This window comes from Chiloscyllium punctatum, chromosome 14 (genome assembly GCF_047496795.1).
Source record: "Chiloscyllium punctatum isolate Juve2018m chromosome 14, sChiPun1.3, whole genome shotgun sequence".
In the NCBI taxonomy this organism is placed as follows: Eukaryota; Metazoa; Chordata; class Chondrichthyes; order Orectolobiformes; family Hemiscylliidae; genus Chiloscyllium; species Chiloscyllium punctatum.
In genome coordinates, this window is record NC_092752.1 from 29,559,694 (window position 1) to 29,580,332 (window position 20,639).

The window sequence follows — 20,639 nt, forward strand, 5'->3', positions numbered from 1 at the left end:
TTATCTTTGTATAGGTTGTTCTGTCTCACAGTAGTTATGTGATATATGTTTAAGAGACATACTCTTGGTATCATCATCATATCATAGCATGTGCTCGAATGGAATAAAAGTCTCACTCTGCAGCTTGTACATGACAGAGGGAAGCATGCTGCTTTTATATCAGAATTGCTTAGTTTGAACCAGGCACCTAAGTGCCTGGGTTATAGCATACATATGCAGATTCTAGGTGCTGTATTAAAAGATCATTAAGTTCTTCAGTACAGGTACTACATGATGAACATGTCATTGTTTTTATATTTGTGTTAGGGGAACTCACATAAGTAGCACATCACAAGAGTTTCAGCTCATCAGCTATCTTGCCACTTAACATCACAGGTGATCCTCAAGTTTGTTTCTGATAATTGATTCCATTATGTTACTCAGGATGGAAGCAAGGCTAATAGCTCTGTTAGAGTCAGTGGTTTGTTAGCATTTTTCAGCATGGACACAGCATGCATTAACATGTTTCCACGGCCGCCAGTTCCATCGCCACTGATTCCTTTTTAATAATCCTGAACCAGAAGATTATATGTATAGTTGTGTCCATTTTGTACCATTAAATTAATATTCAGCAAAGAAGAATTCAACAAATTATTATTTGATGAGTAATTTGACCTCTGTACAGGATGTTACATATCGACACAGCAGTCCATATTGTCTCAAAGTGTCAAAGTAGTGTCCATAATACAGTAAAATACCCAACAGTGCCGAAAGGACATTGACCTTCTCCAAGAGACATCACTGTCCGTCTGCTACCCCATCCCTTCCTTTCCTGCCCACACACACAAACAATCTCTGCTGCTGCATCCATCTCCTATCAATGCTCATGCTCCACCACTCTCATCCCTGACTCACTCTTACTCATCCCAAGTTGGACTTGCCTCTGATAAGGACACATTCAGCATGTTTGAGCACTGAGACTTGAGCACATAATGTAAGCTGATCCTTCTGTGCAGCATTGAGAAAGTATTGAGGATGAGACATTAAACCAAGGTAACACTGTCTACTATCTCAGGGGGATGTAAAAAGATTCCATGGCACACATCAGCTCTTTGATCTTACCCTGTATAAGCTGACTGCTGTATTTCCTTTCTTTTAACATGACAAGCAATACTATTTTGCTGTGAAGTATCCTGGATACCATGGGATTCGTAAAGGCACTGTAAAGCCTTTCTTACTCCCATGGTGGTATTAAGTGGATAATTCCAGGATTTTGACCAAGGGATACTGAAGGAATGGCAATATCTATCCAAGTCAGATCAAGTGTATGACTTATACAAAATTTAAGTGATCGTTTTCATGAATATGCAGCTCTTATCCTAGTTGGCCCTGATTGGAGCCTGGGAAGTATTGTTGAGGCAAACGTGTAGTGACTTGCTGCAGAGACTGTACACCTCACAATTCCAGTGATGGACTCCATTTAGCTCTGCATCATTGGAAAAAATGTTAAAATGGTGCCATTCAGCTGACTTGATAGAGGTAAAAGACTCCACAAAGGTACTTGGTCTGACTTTCATGTCTGGAATTTTTAGCATCTAATGTTATTCTCTTCCATGGTATGATAACAAGGTGCATATTAATGAGTTGATATTCCATGTTAATGAGGATGATAATGAGCAATAATCCCTGTCAATAGGCATCTGGCTACTCCCTAACAAGAATGTTGTCATTTTGAACTTTGTTGGAAAATGCAACTTATTGCTTCTGATGTTGAGAAAGGCCTTGCACACGACTCTCCCAGACTTCTTGCCACAGACAAGATCATTCAGGGCCCTATAAGAATCTGTCCTTAGCTCAGAAGCATCAGCATTACCCAAGCTGCCCCCTCCATCGTTCCTTCGTGATCACCTCCCGTATGGTGGGGGATACAGTGAGCATGTGCAGACACTCTCTGACCTTTTGAGGGACTGCCTCACTGCACAATCCCAGGCACCCACTGCTCCCCACCAACCCAGAGACAGGGGCTTTACGTAAACCTCCCCCAATCAAGTTTTCATTCCTCTCTTGAAAGATTTTAAAAGCTGTGATCCTAATAAATTCAATGAAATTACTTTTGCTCTCTCATGAATAGTCCTTTTAGTTGGAGGTATTTTGCAAAATGTAACTAAACAGCAAAAAATGAAATTGACTGAAGAGTAGAGTTTTAAATTAAATCAGAATCAAATAGAATTGAATATGGTAAATTGAATTTCATTATTGTGATAAGTAAAATTTGGTTCTGTTATTAAAAATGGAGAAAAATAACTCGGATTGTCTTTGGATTGCGGATGGATATTTTTTACAGGATACTGAAGACTTAGTTGAGTAGCTTTACAAATGTACTGATAAGAACATTTGTTAACAGCATCCCATCCCATTAAATATGACCTACAGCATAAGCAATTAATGCACATAAACATATGCTATAGCAAGCTCTTACACAGAAATTTCTGTTTACCTTCAGAGGCTGAAGTTTCCCAACTAATGAAGAATGAGTTCCCACATGTTGAAACAGGGAAGGTTTGTAACGGATTCGTAAATTAGCTTTCTGTCTGTCACAGTGTTTCTGAAAGAAACAGAAAACATGGTATACCATTAGACTTACTTGAAATAAGGGACTTCAAACCATTACTTTGCTGATCAATTACCTTGCTGTGCCTATGAAGTATGTGATTCACAAAAAGGACATTTTAAAGCTGCAATTATGCATTGAGAAGCTTACACGCCTATTTTGTCAGTATAGCATTAAAATACAGAAGCGAAATAAGCATCAGTATTTCCAGAATATTTGTATCAGTGGATTGTAAATATCACCCTTTTCTCATCCACACATAAAACAATCAATACCTCCTAAATGACACACATTTAAAACTTCCAAAAAAGCAACCATTTGTCACTTCTATTACTGCCAATTATAGAATTGTTTCTGACAGTGTTCTGAATAGTTTGTGCAAAATCAGGGGTAAAATGAGTGGTTTGAATTTGAGACAAATTCAATAATATATCAATGTGTTGCTGTAGTTATGTGACCTTTATCACGGGGCACTCACCTCAGAGAGTTACCTCACACCCAGTTCATCAGAGCATTCAGTACAGGCCTCATGGTACTGGATCTAGCTCATAACATTGTGTTGGAGTGGAGCTATGATAGAGAGTTGAAGAGCTGTCTGATTTGCTCCTGATAAGGAGCACAGATACTATTCAGAGCTGTGAAAACTGCCACTGAAAGTTTCTGAAAAGGAACATTGAAGCAAGCCACAACTGAAGCACTGGATAAGACATAGTGACTGGTCAAAACGAAAGGTGCTATGAAAACAGACTTGCTAAATTAGAAAATTATTACAGATCTACTTAAACTGAAGCAGCTACATACTTTGTTGGAGAGAGACTGTTGTAAAATGGATTGCAACCTAAATCTCTCTGAAGATAAAATGCAGATTGTAGAGATTTTGATAACTTTGTTATATAATTTATAACTTTTACTGAATTTCTAAAGTTTATCAAAACAAGTACAAAAACAGTGATATTCAATAAAAGCAGTTAGTTTTAGTTGATCCACTTTGGGACACCAGCTCACAATTCTCTTGCTTCTCTTCTGTTGTCTAAAGTTTTCTTTCTGTGTTAAGTCTTTTCATTATTCTCTGAACTTTTTATTAATTCTTGCTGGCAACTGTGCATGATCAGAGGCATCTCTCTAACTGGTTTGCTAATGCCTGGACAATACACCATCAGTCTCAGATTAGTGAGGTAATATATGGCCAATTTGTGATTGTCACTTTTAAATAAACCAATCACCTTACAAATACCTACCATCTCCTATTTTGTTCCTTATAATGTTAATCACATCACACAGCTTTTCCTCAGTTTACTAACTTCATAGATCTTTATCATGATGAAATGGCATCAGTACAGTAATTCATGTACCTGCTTAAAGTAGGTAGCATTACCCCCTAGTTACTTAATATAATCTCAAATAGCTAACTGATCCACCTAAGTATTGTCCTAAACCTATCACTGATCTTTAGTTCAAAGAAGCTTGTCTGACTTCCATGGAACTCTAGACTGCTGAGCCTGACATTGGTGATGGGCAAGTTGTTAGAGGGAATTCTGAGGGACAGGATTTACATGTATTTGGAAAGGCAAGGACAGATTAGGGAGAGTCAATGTGGCTTTGTACATGGGAAATTGTGTCTCGCTAAGTTGATTGAGATTTTTGAAGTAGTAATGAAGAGGACTGATGAGAGCAGAACGGTGGATGTGATCTATATGGCCTTCTGTAGGGCATTCAACAAGGTTCCTCATGGTAGACTGGTTAGCAAAGTTTGATCACATGGAATAGAGGGAGAACTAGCTATTTGGAGACAGAACTGGCTCAAAGGTAGAAGACAGAGGGTGGTGTTGGAGGATTGTTTTTCATACAGTTCATTGAAGAAAACAATTCAAACGATGTGCAACTGGATTGAACTCATACTACTTTGCACCTCATTAACGTGGACTCTTCAATTGGACACTGGTGGCAAGTACTGGAGCTTAATAAAAACACTGCTCAGGAAAATATTTGCTTAACGACGTTGACTTCCTATCAATTCAAATGGACAGAAAATCAGGAGCTTTTATTTTTTTTTACTGGGAGTCCAGAACCCGTGGTCACAGTCCTAAATGGCCCATCTCCATATGCATAGGCTAAGGTGAGGTGTTTCTTCACCCAGGGAGTGGTGAGCCAATAAAATTTGTTCAAATGATCAGTCTTTAACATGGTCATTGGGTGTTGTGTATCTTCCACAGCACTCCCTATTCATTAAGTTATAATTTGCCATAGCTTTCCAATTCATGTTTACATTCCAGTTGCTGATGTGATTTTGCATATGGCGAATGGCGTCAGTGAAAGCTTGGAAATGGGTTAAATGTCATGGATATCAGTCAAAAATGAATTGTGCAGAATATCATAAGCTCTGATCTGACCAATTGGGTTTATAGCCGATAGTTAGAGTGGGGGTCCAAGATTCCAAATGGAGTAACAAGCTCTAATGGTAACACCCCTTTCTCTCTTCTTTACGGAGTGTGCAATCCTGCGGTGGGGGAAGGTGGGGATGGGGGAAGGTGGGGGGCGGGGGTTGGGGGGGAATCAGGAGCTTTTAACTTGTGGTTTCTCAATTATTTCTTCATGAGCAATACTCTTCATTGGGAACATTTAATTGGAAGTCAGCTGTCAGATTTATTTCCAATAGGAAAATCTGAGTCAGGATCACAAATATATGAATTTTTATCAATAATGTACTAGTAACAGAACAAGAAGCAGTTCTCAAACTTTTTGAAGTGCAAAATGCTGCAACCGCCAGACATCAAAGGAGAAAAAGTGGAAACCTTCAGGTATCAACCATGGAAAAAGAAACAAAATTAAGTTTTCAACAACAGTCTCTACTTGTAGTTGTGTTTTGACTCCAACTGATAATATTGCTGTACAAGTCAGATCCAGACAGAAATCTGGTTTAATAGATCATATTTTTGTTTCTTAAACATTTAAAAAGGTGGTTTTTCACTTAAACACGAGCATACAATGCTGCTGATTTGGTTTTAATAATATGAAAGATTTATTATGCAAAAGATATGCAGATAAAATAGAATAAACAAAACTGTTTACATATGATATTTAAATATTTTATAATACAAGATAAAATACAATATTTCACCTATCCCAACAGCACTCCTTTAGAGTACTCAAACACCAGAGAAAAGCCCTTCTCTGTCACATCTAGGTTTAACTTAACTGTTTCTTTCAATTCCTAGTCTGGAGTGTTTGATAGCCTCTTCCTTGAATATTCATATAACTGAATTTAGACTTTCGCAATTTCAAATAACCCCTTCAGGATTCTAATCTTTTGGTTTGGAGCTTTCAAATTAAACTCCCTGCAATGAACTAACCTATTTCTTGGCAGTTCTTAACTTTCTTCAAGAAAAACTATTTTATGCATCTAACTTCCACCAGAATGTCTACAAACCAAAAAAAGGCTTTCCAAGGTATGGGTGGAAAAACCAAATCCCTGATCAAGCAAAAAACAAATTCCTGATCATTCTAATTGAAAGCAAGCTAACGCTTTTCAATGTTTACTCTATCTGTGCATAAAATAAACTAGGAGAAAGTGAGGACTGCAGATGCTGGAGACCAGAGTTGAAAAATGTGGTGCTGGAAAAACACAGCAGGCCAGGCAGCATCTGAGGAGCAGGAGAATCGACGTTTCGGGCATAAGCCCTTCATCAGGAATGCATAAAATAAACCCAATACAAGAACAAAAGCCCATTACACACTACCGAATACTGGGTTTTACAAAAAATACAGCACTAGAAATACTGACAAGTTAATCATTAAACCCCCTCACATGCACACCAATATCCACATACCACAAGTTCAAAATGCAATCTCAAAAATAAAAGAGATATATGTATAAACCTTACATATTTGCTGTATATTTTCAGAATAATAACCCTACATAAACTATCTTCATAAATATCGCCTAAAACGTCTGCGGAAATCCAGTGTTTTCTGTTCTCAAAAGTTTAAATCTGATTTATGTTAGTAACTCTAATAATTGTAATTGAAGTAGCAATGGAGTTTGAAGGAATAAAGATGATGTGAGAAGTTATTTATAAAAGGAAAGGACATCTTGCTGCTTGCTTCTATTTTTTCCTACCAGTGAAATATTGGTTCATTATTTTGTGAACAGTCATGTCTGTAGGTTACAAAATTGTGGCCTACTAATTGTGCTCTGGGAAAAAGTGTCACAAGGTGGAATCTTCATTTCTTGAGGAAATTGAATAGACTGACATCTGGGGGTACCTGCTGCCTTCCTGCTACCATAAGAATTAAGGCCCAAGCTTCCCCACCTAAGAACAATTAAGGGCCTTTTCATGCTTCCATTGCAATTAACACTGCTCCTAGTAGAGAATCGGTGTGACTGGTAGAACTTAGTGTCACATTCAGGAATGTGATCAGGGCATGGATGGGGAATGGAGTAGACAGTATGGTCACTGAAAACCACCATACTGATGTCCCTCTCCCCACAACCTCCACCCTACAATCAGAAAATAAGTCAACTATCTTGTCCTTTGCACCTATACTACACCAGTATTGTGCTGCCAGCAATCGCTGCCTTTCAAGATGCCCTGGTTGGCAGCATCAGGTATGCTGAAATATTGCTATTCTTGGAAATGAAAGTGCAAGAAACCTATGGGGTGTCCTATTTGTGGGGGTGTCCTTTGCATTATGGCACTTGCCACCATATTAGAAAGTAAAAATCCTGGCCACAGTGTCTAAAGGGTTTTTTTCTGAATCCAAGAAAAGCATCAATGAGTGAAGAAGTACTTTGGTAATATCAAAAAGTCATCAAAGTAACTGACTATGGGGCTACCTGCTGCCATTGCATTCTCCACACTTTTCATTGGTCAGTAGGGCAGATGGGTCTCATTTTCTACATAGTATGCCTCAATGCAGCACTTCCCAAACCTTTTCTCACTGCAACTCCACTTGGAAGATTAAACCCCAAGTCAGACCTGGAGAATAGGTGTGAGGAGGGGCTTAAATTTGTGAGCATATAATTTCTGGCATATAACTCAGTCACTCATTTAACTCTGTTTATTCTCCACAGATGCTGCCAGAGCTGTTGATTTTCTCCAAAGTTTTTGGGTTTTTTTCAGAATTCCAGCATCTGCAGCTCATTGTTTTATTTCACTGAGTTCAACAGCTTTTGAACATACACATCTCCTTCACTGCCATTAGCACTAGCTTTGCTTTTTGCTCTGGTTTACCATCCCTCTCTGTTTCACGTGCTTCCGCATCCACCCCATCCACCCCCTCCCCTTTTTTTCACGGCATTAAAGCCACCTCTTTTCTTGCTCCCTTCAGTTCCAATGAAGAGTCATATTGATTTCACAACATTAACTCTGTTTCTGTCTCCATAGATGTTGCCACACCTGTAGAGTTATCGAGCATTTTCTGTTTTTATTTCAGACTCCATCATCTGCAGCACTTTGCTCCCATCTCCACTCCTCACCTTCTGAAAAGTTATTTTTGAAACAGGTGAAGATGGTTGGACCTATGACACTATATGCTGAGGAATTCCTACAGCAATGTCCTGGGACTGAGACAATTGACCTTCAACAAGCACAGCAATCTTCCTTTGTGCTGACTATGACTTGAAACAGTGGATAATTTCTCCCCTTGATTCCCATCAACTTCAGTTTTGCTCAGGTACCTTGATGTCATATTAGGTCAAATGCTCCTGTGATATAAAATACAATCACTTACCTCATATCTTGAGCTAAGCTTATTGAACCTAAGCTATAATGAGTTCATTGACATTCAGTCGGGTTCCGCCAGTGCCAATGGACAAGTTATTCCTGATAATTGAGAGTAGACTGATGAGAGGTAATTGGACATTTTAGAATTACCGTGTTTTGTGTGGGATGTTGTCAGTTGTGTGCTTAGAGGTTCAGCAAGATAAGAATGGCAGATTTCCTTCCTTTAACCAAGATGAGATTTTTAGAGAATCAAAAATTACTTCCTGGGTTGCATTACTGAGACTAGTTTTTAATCCCAGATGGTAGGAAAAACTAAAACTAAAAGGACATACATATTTTTGAAGCAATGGTGCCTAAGAAAAGACTGATCAGTCTATTCACTCTTAAAACATACAGGCCACAATTAATGCAAAGATATCATAAGAATTACAAGTACATTGCATTGATTATTTTCAATGGTTTGTAAGTGGCTCTGCTGGACAGAAATTGAAATTAATACTAATAACATAAGGAAGTTAGAAGAACTATTTTTCATCCAACAATGCATTTTATATATACAGTGTGTTACTGCAAGTGGCTACTGAAAGTAAGTCAATCACAATACTGAAGAGGGAATTAAACCTTTGAAGAGATACAAGTACGACAAGACATAAAAAAAAGCATGTTTCAGAGTACATGAGTATTATTCAGACTGTCTGTGCAGCACATCGACAAGCAATCTTACTATTCTTCTGGTTTTCAGTTCAGTTGACTTCTGTGCTTCCCTGAAATGTTGTTTGGTTTGTGCAGCTTTGAATCTTTGAATGAGGGACCAAAAAATGACTGTTAGTCTCTATTGCAGCATTCTTGAAAGTTGGAACGTGTATACATTTGTTTCTCTAACCATTTTCCTTCCTGTCTGAAGCCACAACATATCGCCTCTTTATTAGATGCTGCCTGTTTTTTGTGTGGCTTAAGTGAAATCAGACTACTGTTATGTTACATTAGTGACCCAGGGATCATATCCTGATACACATAAAGTGCATGATCACTGCAGTCTTGAACTAAGGCAGTCTATCATTTTTGTGCAGTTATAAATTGCCTCTATTATTTTGATTTCTTTTTAAATCACATTGCAAATTCAATAGCTATTTTAATTCATCTCAACTCATATCAGTTTTGTATTTTAGAATAGCTTTGGCAGTTGTTTAGTCAGGAGAAAGTGAGGACTGGAGATGCTGGAAATCAGATCGAGAGTGTGGTGCTGGAAAAGCACAGCAGGTCAGGCAGATTTCCAAGCAGGAGAATTGATGTTTCGGGCAAAAACCCTTCATCAGGCCACATTCTTGACAGTTGTTTAGTAATGCAAGCAAAACATTTAGTACACCTTAGTAATCTAGTAACAGTTAAAACAAATTTATAACATTTTCTATGATTAATATCTTTAGCAGTCAGTTAAGTCATAGAAAATAATAATAATGTTCATTTTTAAAACTTTGATTGAGTGTTTGATATAAGACAACCCTTCACTGAATAAAGTTGACTCCAAACCAGCAAACTGCTAATGGATATTTCTCCCACCAAATATTCATCGATCATATTCTCATATCACAACATCATTAGTATGGCTTTAGAAGATGATCTAAGCATTGAACACTCAAGAAACCCATTTGAACAGAGTTGTTCCACAAAGCATATTGTTCATATTTAAATCCCTAATCGCTGCTGTGCTATCACAATAAAATCACTGCAGCCTTATTTACAATGTATGAGTGAAGCAATTCCTTATGGATTACACATAGTATGAAGGTCAATATCTTTCAAAGAAGCAAATCAATGTTAAGATGTTTCATGAATCTTTTAACTGATTTACACAAATGCATTTGGGTGATGGGATGCATTTAAAATTAAAACATGCTGAATTTCTGCTCAGTTAGTTTAGTTAAAGAATAAAAATAAAAGGCTGTGGATTTATGACTTCTCAACCATCATTCATGCAAACTATGCTCCTTACCAGAATCAGGGAATCACATGTAACATCTTCTGTTTGTTTAAAGAAGTTAGAAAAACTAATTTTCATGAAACAATGCATTACTGCAAGTGGCTTCTGAAAGTTAGTCAATCACACCGCTGAAGAGGAAATAAAACTTGTGTAACAAAGATATCTGAGTGACTGGTGACATAGTTAACATTTAAGATTTCCTTGTACCCAAATGCACAATTGGCATTTGCCAATTGGGAATTCTAGCCTTGAATCTCAATTTCCACTACCTGGCATCCAATAAGAAAGCTGGAAGATAACAAGAAGGCAGTTCATGCAACAACTCACTTCATAAGAGAAAACAAGGTTAAACTAAGTCAGCAGGAGAATTCATAAAATACTGGCAATGTGAAGACTGGACCAGAAGAAAGAACAACCACCATATTAATCATAAATATTATGATGTCAACATGTCCACACATCAGTTGTATACAAAGGCAGAGTGGGTTATGTAAGGCTAATACAGTAGCAAGTAGCTCTTTATAGAACAAGGAGAATCAAGTCAACCAGTAGCCATATAACCTAAAGTAGTAACAGTCAGCAGCCACACTTAAAGCAAATGTCTGGATTGATACACAATATATGTGAAGTAACAATACTCTGATGAAGTACAGAATGGTGCACTGCTTAAGGTATGGAAGTTGTCAGAGAAATTCAAAATCTATACCACATGGACTGCATTTTCAGACTGAAATGATAGTTATGGATAAAAATTAAGTAACATTCTATTGGTACCACTTATGTCATGTTTTATGTCATTAAGTAAGTTTCAATTGCATTATGATTAGTCATGTGAAATTTTTATCATATCTCATTATACGTAAGAATTTTGTAAAAATGGTGTACAACCACAAATTAGCTTGTTCTGAGAGAATGCTAAGAGGTTATTGTTAATAATGATGATATCCCAAATTATATACAATTTTGATTGAAAGTCATGTTTTTGGTCATATATCTTTTTCTCACCATTCAACTGGTCCAAATTGACTCTGAATGGTAAGTAAAATAATAGATATACTTAGCCTTATAGACACAGAAGAAGGGAAGTTTTCAACTCACTACCTATAGAATAACCAGACAGATTGCCCACTTTTGAGAGACTCCACAACAACCATCACCCTATCCCATTTCTACAAAGAGCAGATACTATGTATTGGTATGACTCTTGGTGGGAGGCGTTCACTAGCAATCAAGTTCTATCACCCCATCAGCTGTACCATAGTGTGAATGCTTTATTTAATCACTAAAATTGTCAATTTGCTTCCGTTATATTGTTATGTAGAGCAAATAGATTTTCACCAGGTGTCTTCAATAAACTCAAAATAACTCATTTAATAGAGGCAAACTTATTCTTACAATAGGTGGTAAAACTAATTAACCACCAAACTATTTGCCCAATTAAACTACTCCACTAGGCGAAGAGTCTGAACATAAAGGATTAAAAAGGGAACACATTTCATGATCGGGTTGACTTCCTGTCATTGAGGTTATAATGCTGGCAGCTGTGGAGTGAATGAAATCTTCAAATCAAACTTCATTTTGAGATGGAAAGTTATTTAGACTTAGGTATTTGATTGGATCTTTAGCTTGTAGAGTGTAAAAGGAAGTTAACAATCCTGATTTATGGAACTTCCTGAGGCTTCTGGAAAATACTTTGTTATAAAATATCTGTGCAGTTTATCAGAAGTGAGATCTTTCTTTTTGTTATCAACATCTTGGAGGTTTGTTGCTTCAATTGACACATCTAAATATACACTGAAACGGCATCAGTCAATCCACAATTAAAGCCATAAGACTAATCTCTCAAAAGCTTTGGCTTGCTTTCTTCCCACATAGTCAGTTGACTTTTCATAAACAGTAGGTGAACCAGAACCTACCTCAACATTTGACTCTTCATTTTCAAGAAGTCACATAGTAAACCTTGTGGAACGCAGATATTGTAAACATCATTTCATATATTTTAGCTTCCTTTACATAGTTACTTTTAAGGACTACCTTAGAAGTCTTTCTAACAACATGGCCAGGTAATATCCATTAGAGAAGGTGAAAATTACTCTTGCCCTGGCAGACAGCTAAACAAGTCAGGGAGAGGATTCTACTTCAGTAATGTAGAGCTAATCCCACAATCTTCCGCATCCAACACTTTAAAGCTTCAGTGTTTTATTTACATTCCATTCTTCCTTTGCCAGCAGTTCATCACTCCAAAGATTTAGACAGAAAGTACAATAAATAATGTATTTGCACCAGAAGATTGTCAATGATAAAATGGGATGTTTTATAAGTTTTATTGTTAGTATTGTACAGCTACACTTCTTTGCCATTGGAGTGAGACAACAATTTTTGTCAGTGCTTTGCCAAAACTTTGGAATCTTGATCTTACCTAGTACAATTAACGTCCCAATATGATTGTGAGTAATTAATTCAAGTTTTGTTCATATTCCACCTATGCAAAATGCAATATTTCTTTTTCTTTAGCAGAAATTTAATAACTAGCAATATTATTGCCTTTGAATTGCAAGGCTCTAGCTTTAAGGACCAATCAGGAAGTTAGCCCATGAAGCTTGGAAATAAAAAGAGTATACTTTTTGTTTTAATAGAGTTAAGCATTTGCTTAACCTCCCTGTATTTATGTGACAACAGAAGAAGAGATGTGAGCAGCCGCTGGATCTTTTTACTATGAAGTAAGTTCTAGTACCTAATGCAGGAATGACATTGAAGCTCTGGCCTCTGTACAGCATACCTTGTTTCATGGTGGAATTCCAGATAATTTCCCATGTGCTGGATGACCATATGTATGAAAACTGACATCAACTGCAGCAGCTTGAGCAGCAACAAATCCATGAGGTTGAGAACTTTTGAGGATAGGTAAAATCACTCTTGTCCTGCCAGACCATAAGGTTGCTTTCTTGTTAGAGAGAGACAACTGGATGGTGGTTTAACCTTAAGGTCACCACACCTCAGGCAAGGAGAAGATATTGAGAAGGAGAGTTCTTCATGGTATCCTCAGGCACTGCAGGAATGAATGCATGCTGTTAGCATCATCCTGCATTGCAAACCAGTTGTCCAGCCAACTGAGTTAACTGACTATCGACTTTTGAGGATAGCACATTTATAAATGTGGTAAGTTCTCAATTTAAGAGTATGCAGGGAGAGATAGAGAGGGTGATCCCCAATAAGCAAGAAGAAATAGGCACAGAGGGCAGAGGTCCCTTGAATGCACCTTACTGTCCAACCGTGTTCAGTTCTATTGTATGAGCATGTGAGGTCTGACAAGCTTAATTCCAAAGAATTGGCACACCCAATATGTCACATGGGCTTGATGGGAGAACAGGTCAGGATCTTGAGGGAGCAAGACCTACCAACTGGGTCATCCTCATAGTGTCTGGCTATAATGTCTAACATTTTAACATACCTTGCATTATGCATTACATCTTGTTTAAAACAAAAACCTCCTTTCATTTGACTACCAAGTGGTGTTCCTTTGCCACATTAGACTAAGCAGGCTCTGTAAATCCTACCAGAAAACAGGATGTTAGCAAAATTCTAACAGACAGCTTATACAATATGATGTGCAGTTGTTAAGGTTCATTCTGCAATGGAGTCAAATGGTATGGAATGGGGAGCAGAATTGCACACAGTATTCCAGTTGTGGCCTAAACAGCATTTTGTACAGTACCAACATAACCCCCTTCCTCTAGAATTCTATGCCTCTGCCAGTAAAGGTGAGTATCCCACATACCTTCTTAACCACCTTATCTATCTGTCCTGCTACCTTCAGGGTTCTGTGGACCGGCTTAACAAGATTCCTCTGATCTTCAGTTCTTTCCAAGGTCCTGATTTGTAGTATAATCCTTTGCCTTTTTCGTCCTCCCAGATTGCATTACCTCACACTTTTATGGGGTGAATTCCATTTGCCACTGGTCTGTCCATCTGACCAGTATTGAATTCTCAGATGTTAGTATATCAACAAACGTCAATCAAATTACATCAACCAGAACTGAATCAACAATGTGCTGGTGAATGTTTAGGAAGACCTTTCATTTGTCACAAAATCGCCTGTAGATATCTTCTCTGGAATGTTTTGTGTGATGGTGCTCCTGCCATTAAGAGAAGATTTTGCCAAATGTGCTCCTAACAAGTGCTTTGGGAGCTTCACTTGCTTGAAATGCACCTTGGGTAGGAGGCATGATATTTTATTCTTTGGATGAAGGCAGCATAGACTCAGTTGTGTCACTCTACACTGTCCAACAGCCTGTTTACACATGAAGAATAGTTTTCTTTGTCTGGTATTGAAGGATTGCTAGATTCCCTGGAACCGCCACCCAGAGGTAAAAGGCAAATGGCTGAATGGAAAACAAAAATAATTGTAATTCCCAGTGAAAATTGAGTTGTCTGAATAAAGAATGGTGAAGAAGACTGATTTGATCAATATTCAAACACACATATGATTTACTATTGACACTACAGAAGTTCACCATGGTAGATACCTAACATATTAATGCCATATGTGAAACCATTTTTCTAAAACTAAAGAATTTATTGTCTGTGCAGCCTTCTTCATCACGACCATGAAGTAGTATGTATTCTATCTTCCATGTATCTTAATTTTTTTCAACATAAATCAACAGCACTATTCAGCTTCTAATATTCAGTTAATTGCTTAATTGAAATGGAAGTAGATATAAAGGCAGTAACAGATGATTATTGCAGATTTCATTGTTGGTATTTGAGCTACCAAGAATGAAAAATTAACTTACAGCATCTTTCTCAGGATTGCATACTTTCACCCACAATATGTGATCCAGCAACCAATCTATTGGCTTGTCCTTGTAGAACATGATAATGAATTCTATGACGAGTGTCAGATCAGGAGATTTGAACAACTTTCCTAAAACAGAGTAAAAAAAAATGAAAACAATTTTACTTTTCTACTCTGCTTTATTGGGAGATTCTACTATATCAGTTGAGACATGATCATAGATGTTGGCAAAATTTAACAGCTAAAATATATGAGTACAATAATTTTATAAAAGTGGACTCATTATGTAATAAAATTAAAAAGAGTTTCTTCTGCTTGTTAAATCCTTGGGTGTAATGACAAACTGTGTTTCAAGGCACATCACTGCTGCAAAAATACTGTTTTATTGATTGCAATATAACTAATGTGTAGGTTCCTCTGGTTATTCTTCTCCAGTGAACATGACAGCACTGTGATACTTAGTAGCCTTTCAAAATGTCATCCAAATTTAATTAGCATGACTTAATGGATTTTCTTCTTTTAGACCGCACTAAATATATAGATAATTGCAACACAGTTAACTGTGAAAAGAAATTGCAGTCATGGTCATCTGAAATGCACCAACTGGTCAATATAGTCTACTGCGGACTAGTATTGAGCTCCAATTCAATTAAGATAGTATAGTATATCAATAAATGCAAAGAATAGAGAGTACATGAAAACAAGTCATCCACTGTGTGTTTAAGGCACTCAGTAAACAAAGATTCATTTTAAAAAATAAACAATGACTCAGATATTGTGATGGCGAGAGAGTCAATTCCACAGCATAGAGTGTAGCTGCGCGTCGGGACCATGCAGAATTTGAGATGCAGCTGATTCCAAAGGAAATCTACTCTGACTTCTGGGTAGCTACTATATAAAATACCCAACTCAAGTTAAACAACCTACTCAACCTTCAAAATCTTACATCCCTCAGAACCCTGATCTCTAACCACCATTCTCCCTAACCAGAAACTCCAGCCAATACTATCCCCTACAACTAGGGCCCAACATTGTGTTACTGCCTTGAACCCTAAATATGATATCACCCATCCCTAGACCAGGCAGGATAACAAATTGCTGAGCATTGACAGGCATCTTTGTATCCTCTTTGGCCACAGGTGAGGTCCCAAATGACTGGAGAATAGCCAAAGTCATTCCATTGTTAAAGGATAGCAGGGATAATCCAGGAAATTATAAGCCTGTGAGCCTCAGGTAGGGAAATTGTTGGCAAAGATTCTCAGGGACAAGATCTAAAAGTATTCAGAAGCAAATGGACTTATTAGCGATAGACAGCATGGTTTTGTGCGGGGGAAGTCGTACCTCACTAATTTGATTGAGTTTTTTGAGGAGCTGATGAAGATGATTGATGAGGGAAAAGCAGTTGATGTTGTCTACATGGACTTCAATAAAGCCTTTGACAAGGTCCCTCATGGCAGACCGATGCAAAAGGTGAAGTCACGTGTCATCAGGGGTGAGCTGGCAAGATGGATACAGAAATGGCTTAGTCATAAGAGAAAGAGGGTAACAGTACAACCATGCTTTTCTGAATGGAGGATTGTGACAAATGGTGTTCCACAGAGACCAGTGCTGGGACCTAACTGGTCAAATTAGTAAGTCGGACGATACAAAGATTGGTAGAGTTGTGGATAGTGAGGATTGTCGTCAGAGGATACAGCAGGATACAGGTCAGTTGGAGGCATGGGCAGAAAAAATGGCATATAGAGTTTAATCTGGATAAATGTGAGGCAATGCATTTTGAAGGTCAAGGACAGGTGGAAATTACACAGTGAATGGCAGAACCCTTAGGAGTATTGATATGCGAAAGGATCTAAGTGTGCGGGTTCACAGAGATCACCTAAGGTGGCAACACAGATAGATAAAGTAGTAAAAAGGACTATGGCATGCTTGTGTTCATTGGAAAGGGTATTGAGTAAGAGTATTGGAAGGATAGGTAAGTTATGCTGCAGCTTTATAGAACTTTAGTTAGGCCATACGTGGGATTGTTGCATACAGTTATGGTCACCACACTGTCAGAAGGATGTGGATGCAAGAGGATATAGAAAAGTTTACCAGGATGCTGCCTGGTATGAGGGATTTTAGCTATGAAGAAAGGCTGGATGGACTGGGTTTGTTTTCATTGGAAAGCAGGAGATTGACGGGCAACCTGATAAAAGTTTACAAGGTTGTGAATGGCATGGATAGAGTGGAATGTATGAAGTGTTTTCCCAGGGTGGAAGGGTAAATTACTCAGGGACATAAGTTCAAAAAGTGTGGGAGGAGAAGTTTAAAAGAGATATGCGAGGCAAATTTTTCACACAAAGGGTGGTGAGTGCCTCAAATGCACTGCTAGGGATGTTGGTGGAAACAGATACAGTAGCAGCATCCAAGAAACACCTGGATGAATACATGAATAGGAAGGGAACAGAGAGATACAGATTCTATAAGTGAAGACAGTTTTAGTACGGAAGGGCAAAATGTGTCAGCACAGGCTTGGGTGGCCGAAGGTCTTGTTCTCGTGTTCACTCTCCCCAACCTAGCAACTTTAAATCACCGTCCAAGCCACTGCACTGGCCATCTCTCTCCAGATGAGACATCACAACCCCAACCTGTTGGCCTAACCACCCAGATGTGAAAATATCTCCCACATCCTGGACAGACCTGACAACCCTGTCCATCCCTCAGACCTGACACCCTTTGGCCCCCTGCATTCCCTGCCACTGGAACTGACAAGCCCCTCTCAGACCTGATACTCACCTACCTATCCTGCATGCTGGCTTGACATTCTGCCAGATGACACTGCCCACATCCACCTGACGCCAGGTTTAACATCACCTCTCCTGACCCTGATCTAGCCTAACCATATCTAGTATTCCACTTTCCTTAGATGATTGTCACTCCCTAACCTTGCACTTACTTATATACTTATCTGTTCACAGTAGCTGCCAAAGTGACAAGCTGTGTTGCTGGATATTTAAATCACAGAACACGGCAGACTGACTGCTGCTAAAAGGAGCCATGGTTATATATTGATCCTCTTCATTGCTGGATTAATGAGTTCTTGGTAAGCCCCTGTCCAGGAATCTTGAGTGCAAAAGCAATTTAAAGCTATTGGGTAAGATTTAGTCTGATCAGGAATGGAAATAGAGTTTCCAACCCTGATCAGGATATTTGAGTCAGTGCTACACTTAAATGCTGATGTTTCCTTGAATGTATTCCACATACTATTGGCAGTGATTTCTTAATTGTTCCGTCTCGAGCATATACCAATTTTACTTCACATTCAGATATAATCAAGTTACCAACATCTCTAAGATCTTCAAATCAACATCCTGCTTACTAAGAATAGTTTACAATATTTAAATAGCTAAGAAAACATAATCACCATGGCTCAAATATCAACATTCATCTCCTCAGACTGACAATAATGATGAGCCCCTTAAAAGCTTCAAGCTTATTGAGACTGTACAAATGAATGAAATCTGATACGGTTTCATAAACTGAATGCTATTTCAAGCTCTAAAATACAGTAAAGTTCTTTTGTCTTAAAGCACAGAAATTCTGTGGGGTAATGCTTGACTTTCTAACATTAATAACAGCATTTTCTCTCAAGACAATGGTAAACACAAAAACACATTCAGTGTCAGAAGGATATAAATAATTAAATTAATATATAGTTTTCATAAACCAATGCATGTTTAGGAAAGAGATTTTTCTTTAACTTCATGCACACAGAAAAATTTCATTGCTTTGTGCTTTTTAAACAATGGATTAGACTGTGTTTTTGATTACAAACATAACTATCCAATAGGACTCAAGTATCAAGGCAACCAGAAAAGGGCGATATTTACATTGTTGCAAGTTTTAAAAAATAAATAAAATTTTAGATATATTGTTTGTGAACTCCATGTTTGGAATACCAGGAAGGAGATTTAAATCCATTTAGGTGGCAGCTTTTCAGGGTGAGGTTAGTATCTTTATCCATTGTTTTAAGTGGGGAAATTCCAGCTGGGAAGCGGGTAAGATGATCATGTACATGTTCCCATACATTAAGATGCAACTTAAAATTAACACTTAATTGCATTTTTTTTAAAAATCGTCTTTAACTACCTCAAACCGCTGCTTCACTGCTGTAGCAAGATGTTAGATTGCCTGGATGCCTCTAGTCTTGTGTAACATAATGGTTCTTTAAGAATGAATGTTAAAGCTGTATTAAGCTCTACTGAACCTGATGATGCCATACAATGTTTGAGTGAAGAAAAACAAGTCTAACACAAGTCCTGATGTGTCATCTCTGATTCCTAAGAGTTCTTGTAATTATGCCTAACTAGACATATACATATTCCTATCAAGTAGCAAACTATATCTTATTAGTACAAATGCCTCTTCTTATTAAAGACCCAATAATGGTTTATTGTCTCTGACTGCTAATTAAGTAGACCTTTAAATTCAGCATAGAAGGGAGGAATTGTGGTTGTTCTCTACCCCAACTACAGGCCATCAGTATTTGGTACTGCAAGATACAATACTGAAGCAGCTATGATTGGCATAATAACAGATCATTTTATGCTAGTAACTATCTCACAGACTTTGATGATGGGTCAGGGTTACAGTTGAACGACAAATAGAAGCCTTCTTCACTGCATTCAGAACAGAATAGGGCTGCAATAAGTTTGCAAACTTTGTCCTAGCTTGTCTGTTAACAGTCATTTATAAAGGATTTCAAAAATGAGCAAAGATCAGAGTGTTTCAATGCAAGGTTGTTTTAATTACTAGATTGGAACTCAGTTGTGACTGGTAGTAAAAAAAAGTCTTTGTTGGTGGTTGTAATCAACATATGTGGATGGAGTGAATTGACAAAATCGTTTCCCTGGGGTGGGGGAAGTCCAGAACTAGAGGACATAGGTTTAGAGTGAGAGGGGAAAGTTATAAAAGAGACTCAAGGGGCAACCTTTTTACACAGAGGGTGGTGCACATATGGAATGAGCTGCCAGAGGAAGTGGTGGAAGCTGGTACAATTGCAACATTTAAAAGGCATTTGGATGGGTATATGAATAGGAAGAATTTACAGGGATATGGGCCAAGTGCTGGCAAATGGGACTAGGTTGGGTTGGGATATCTGGTCGGCATGGACAAGTTGGACTGAAGGGTCTGTTTCCGTGCTGTACAGCTCTATGACTCACTATATGGATTCCTTGGATATTCTGCCACTGTGCTAGTGTAACTTTGTTGGAGATGCACATTTGCAGGGTGAATAGACTTAACTGGTATAGAGGCAGGAAAGTTGATAAAATTCAGTGGTAATATTCTTCATACCTGAAGGTACGAATACACAGAATGCTTTTGCTGATTGTACTTTAGATTTAAATCGTGCAGTTAATTTTGAACAGCGTTAAGATAACTGAGTAAACCCAGAGATACATAATTGTAATGGAAATATTCACTTTGTACTTAATCTCATCACACTCAAGTTCATAGTTATGCAAAAAAAGGCCTAAATCAATACCAAAACATCAATCAAATTTCAAC

At 37.9% G+C, this 20,639-nt stretch overlaps 1 protein-coding gene across 5 annotated transcripts in view; it reads right to left on the reverse strand.

Moving 5' to 3' along the window:
* LOC140485692 (alpha-1,3-mannosyl-glycoprotein 4-beta-N-acetylglucosaminyltransferase B-like) overlaps positions 1-20,639 on the reverse strand; it is a 242,426-nt gene that overhangs the window by 23,094 nt on the left and 198,693 nt on the right. For all 5 annotated transcript variants that reach the window (XM_072584115.1, XM_072584112.1, XM_072584111.1 and 2 more), the window contains 2 exons: positions 15,091-15,221; positions 2,477-2,584 (listed from right to left, as the gene is read on the reverse strand). In XM_072584115.1, coding sequence (XP_072440216.1) covers positions 2,477-2,584; positions 15,091-15,221 — 239 coding nt within the window. The remainder of the gene's footprint in view (positions 1-2,476; positions 2,585-15,090; positions 15,222-20,639) is intronic.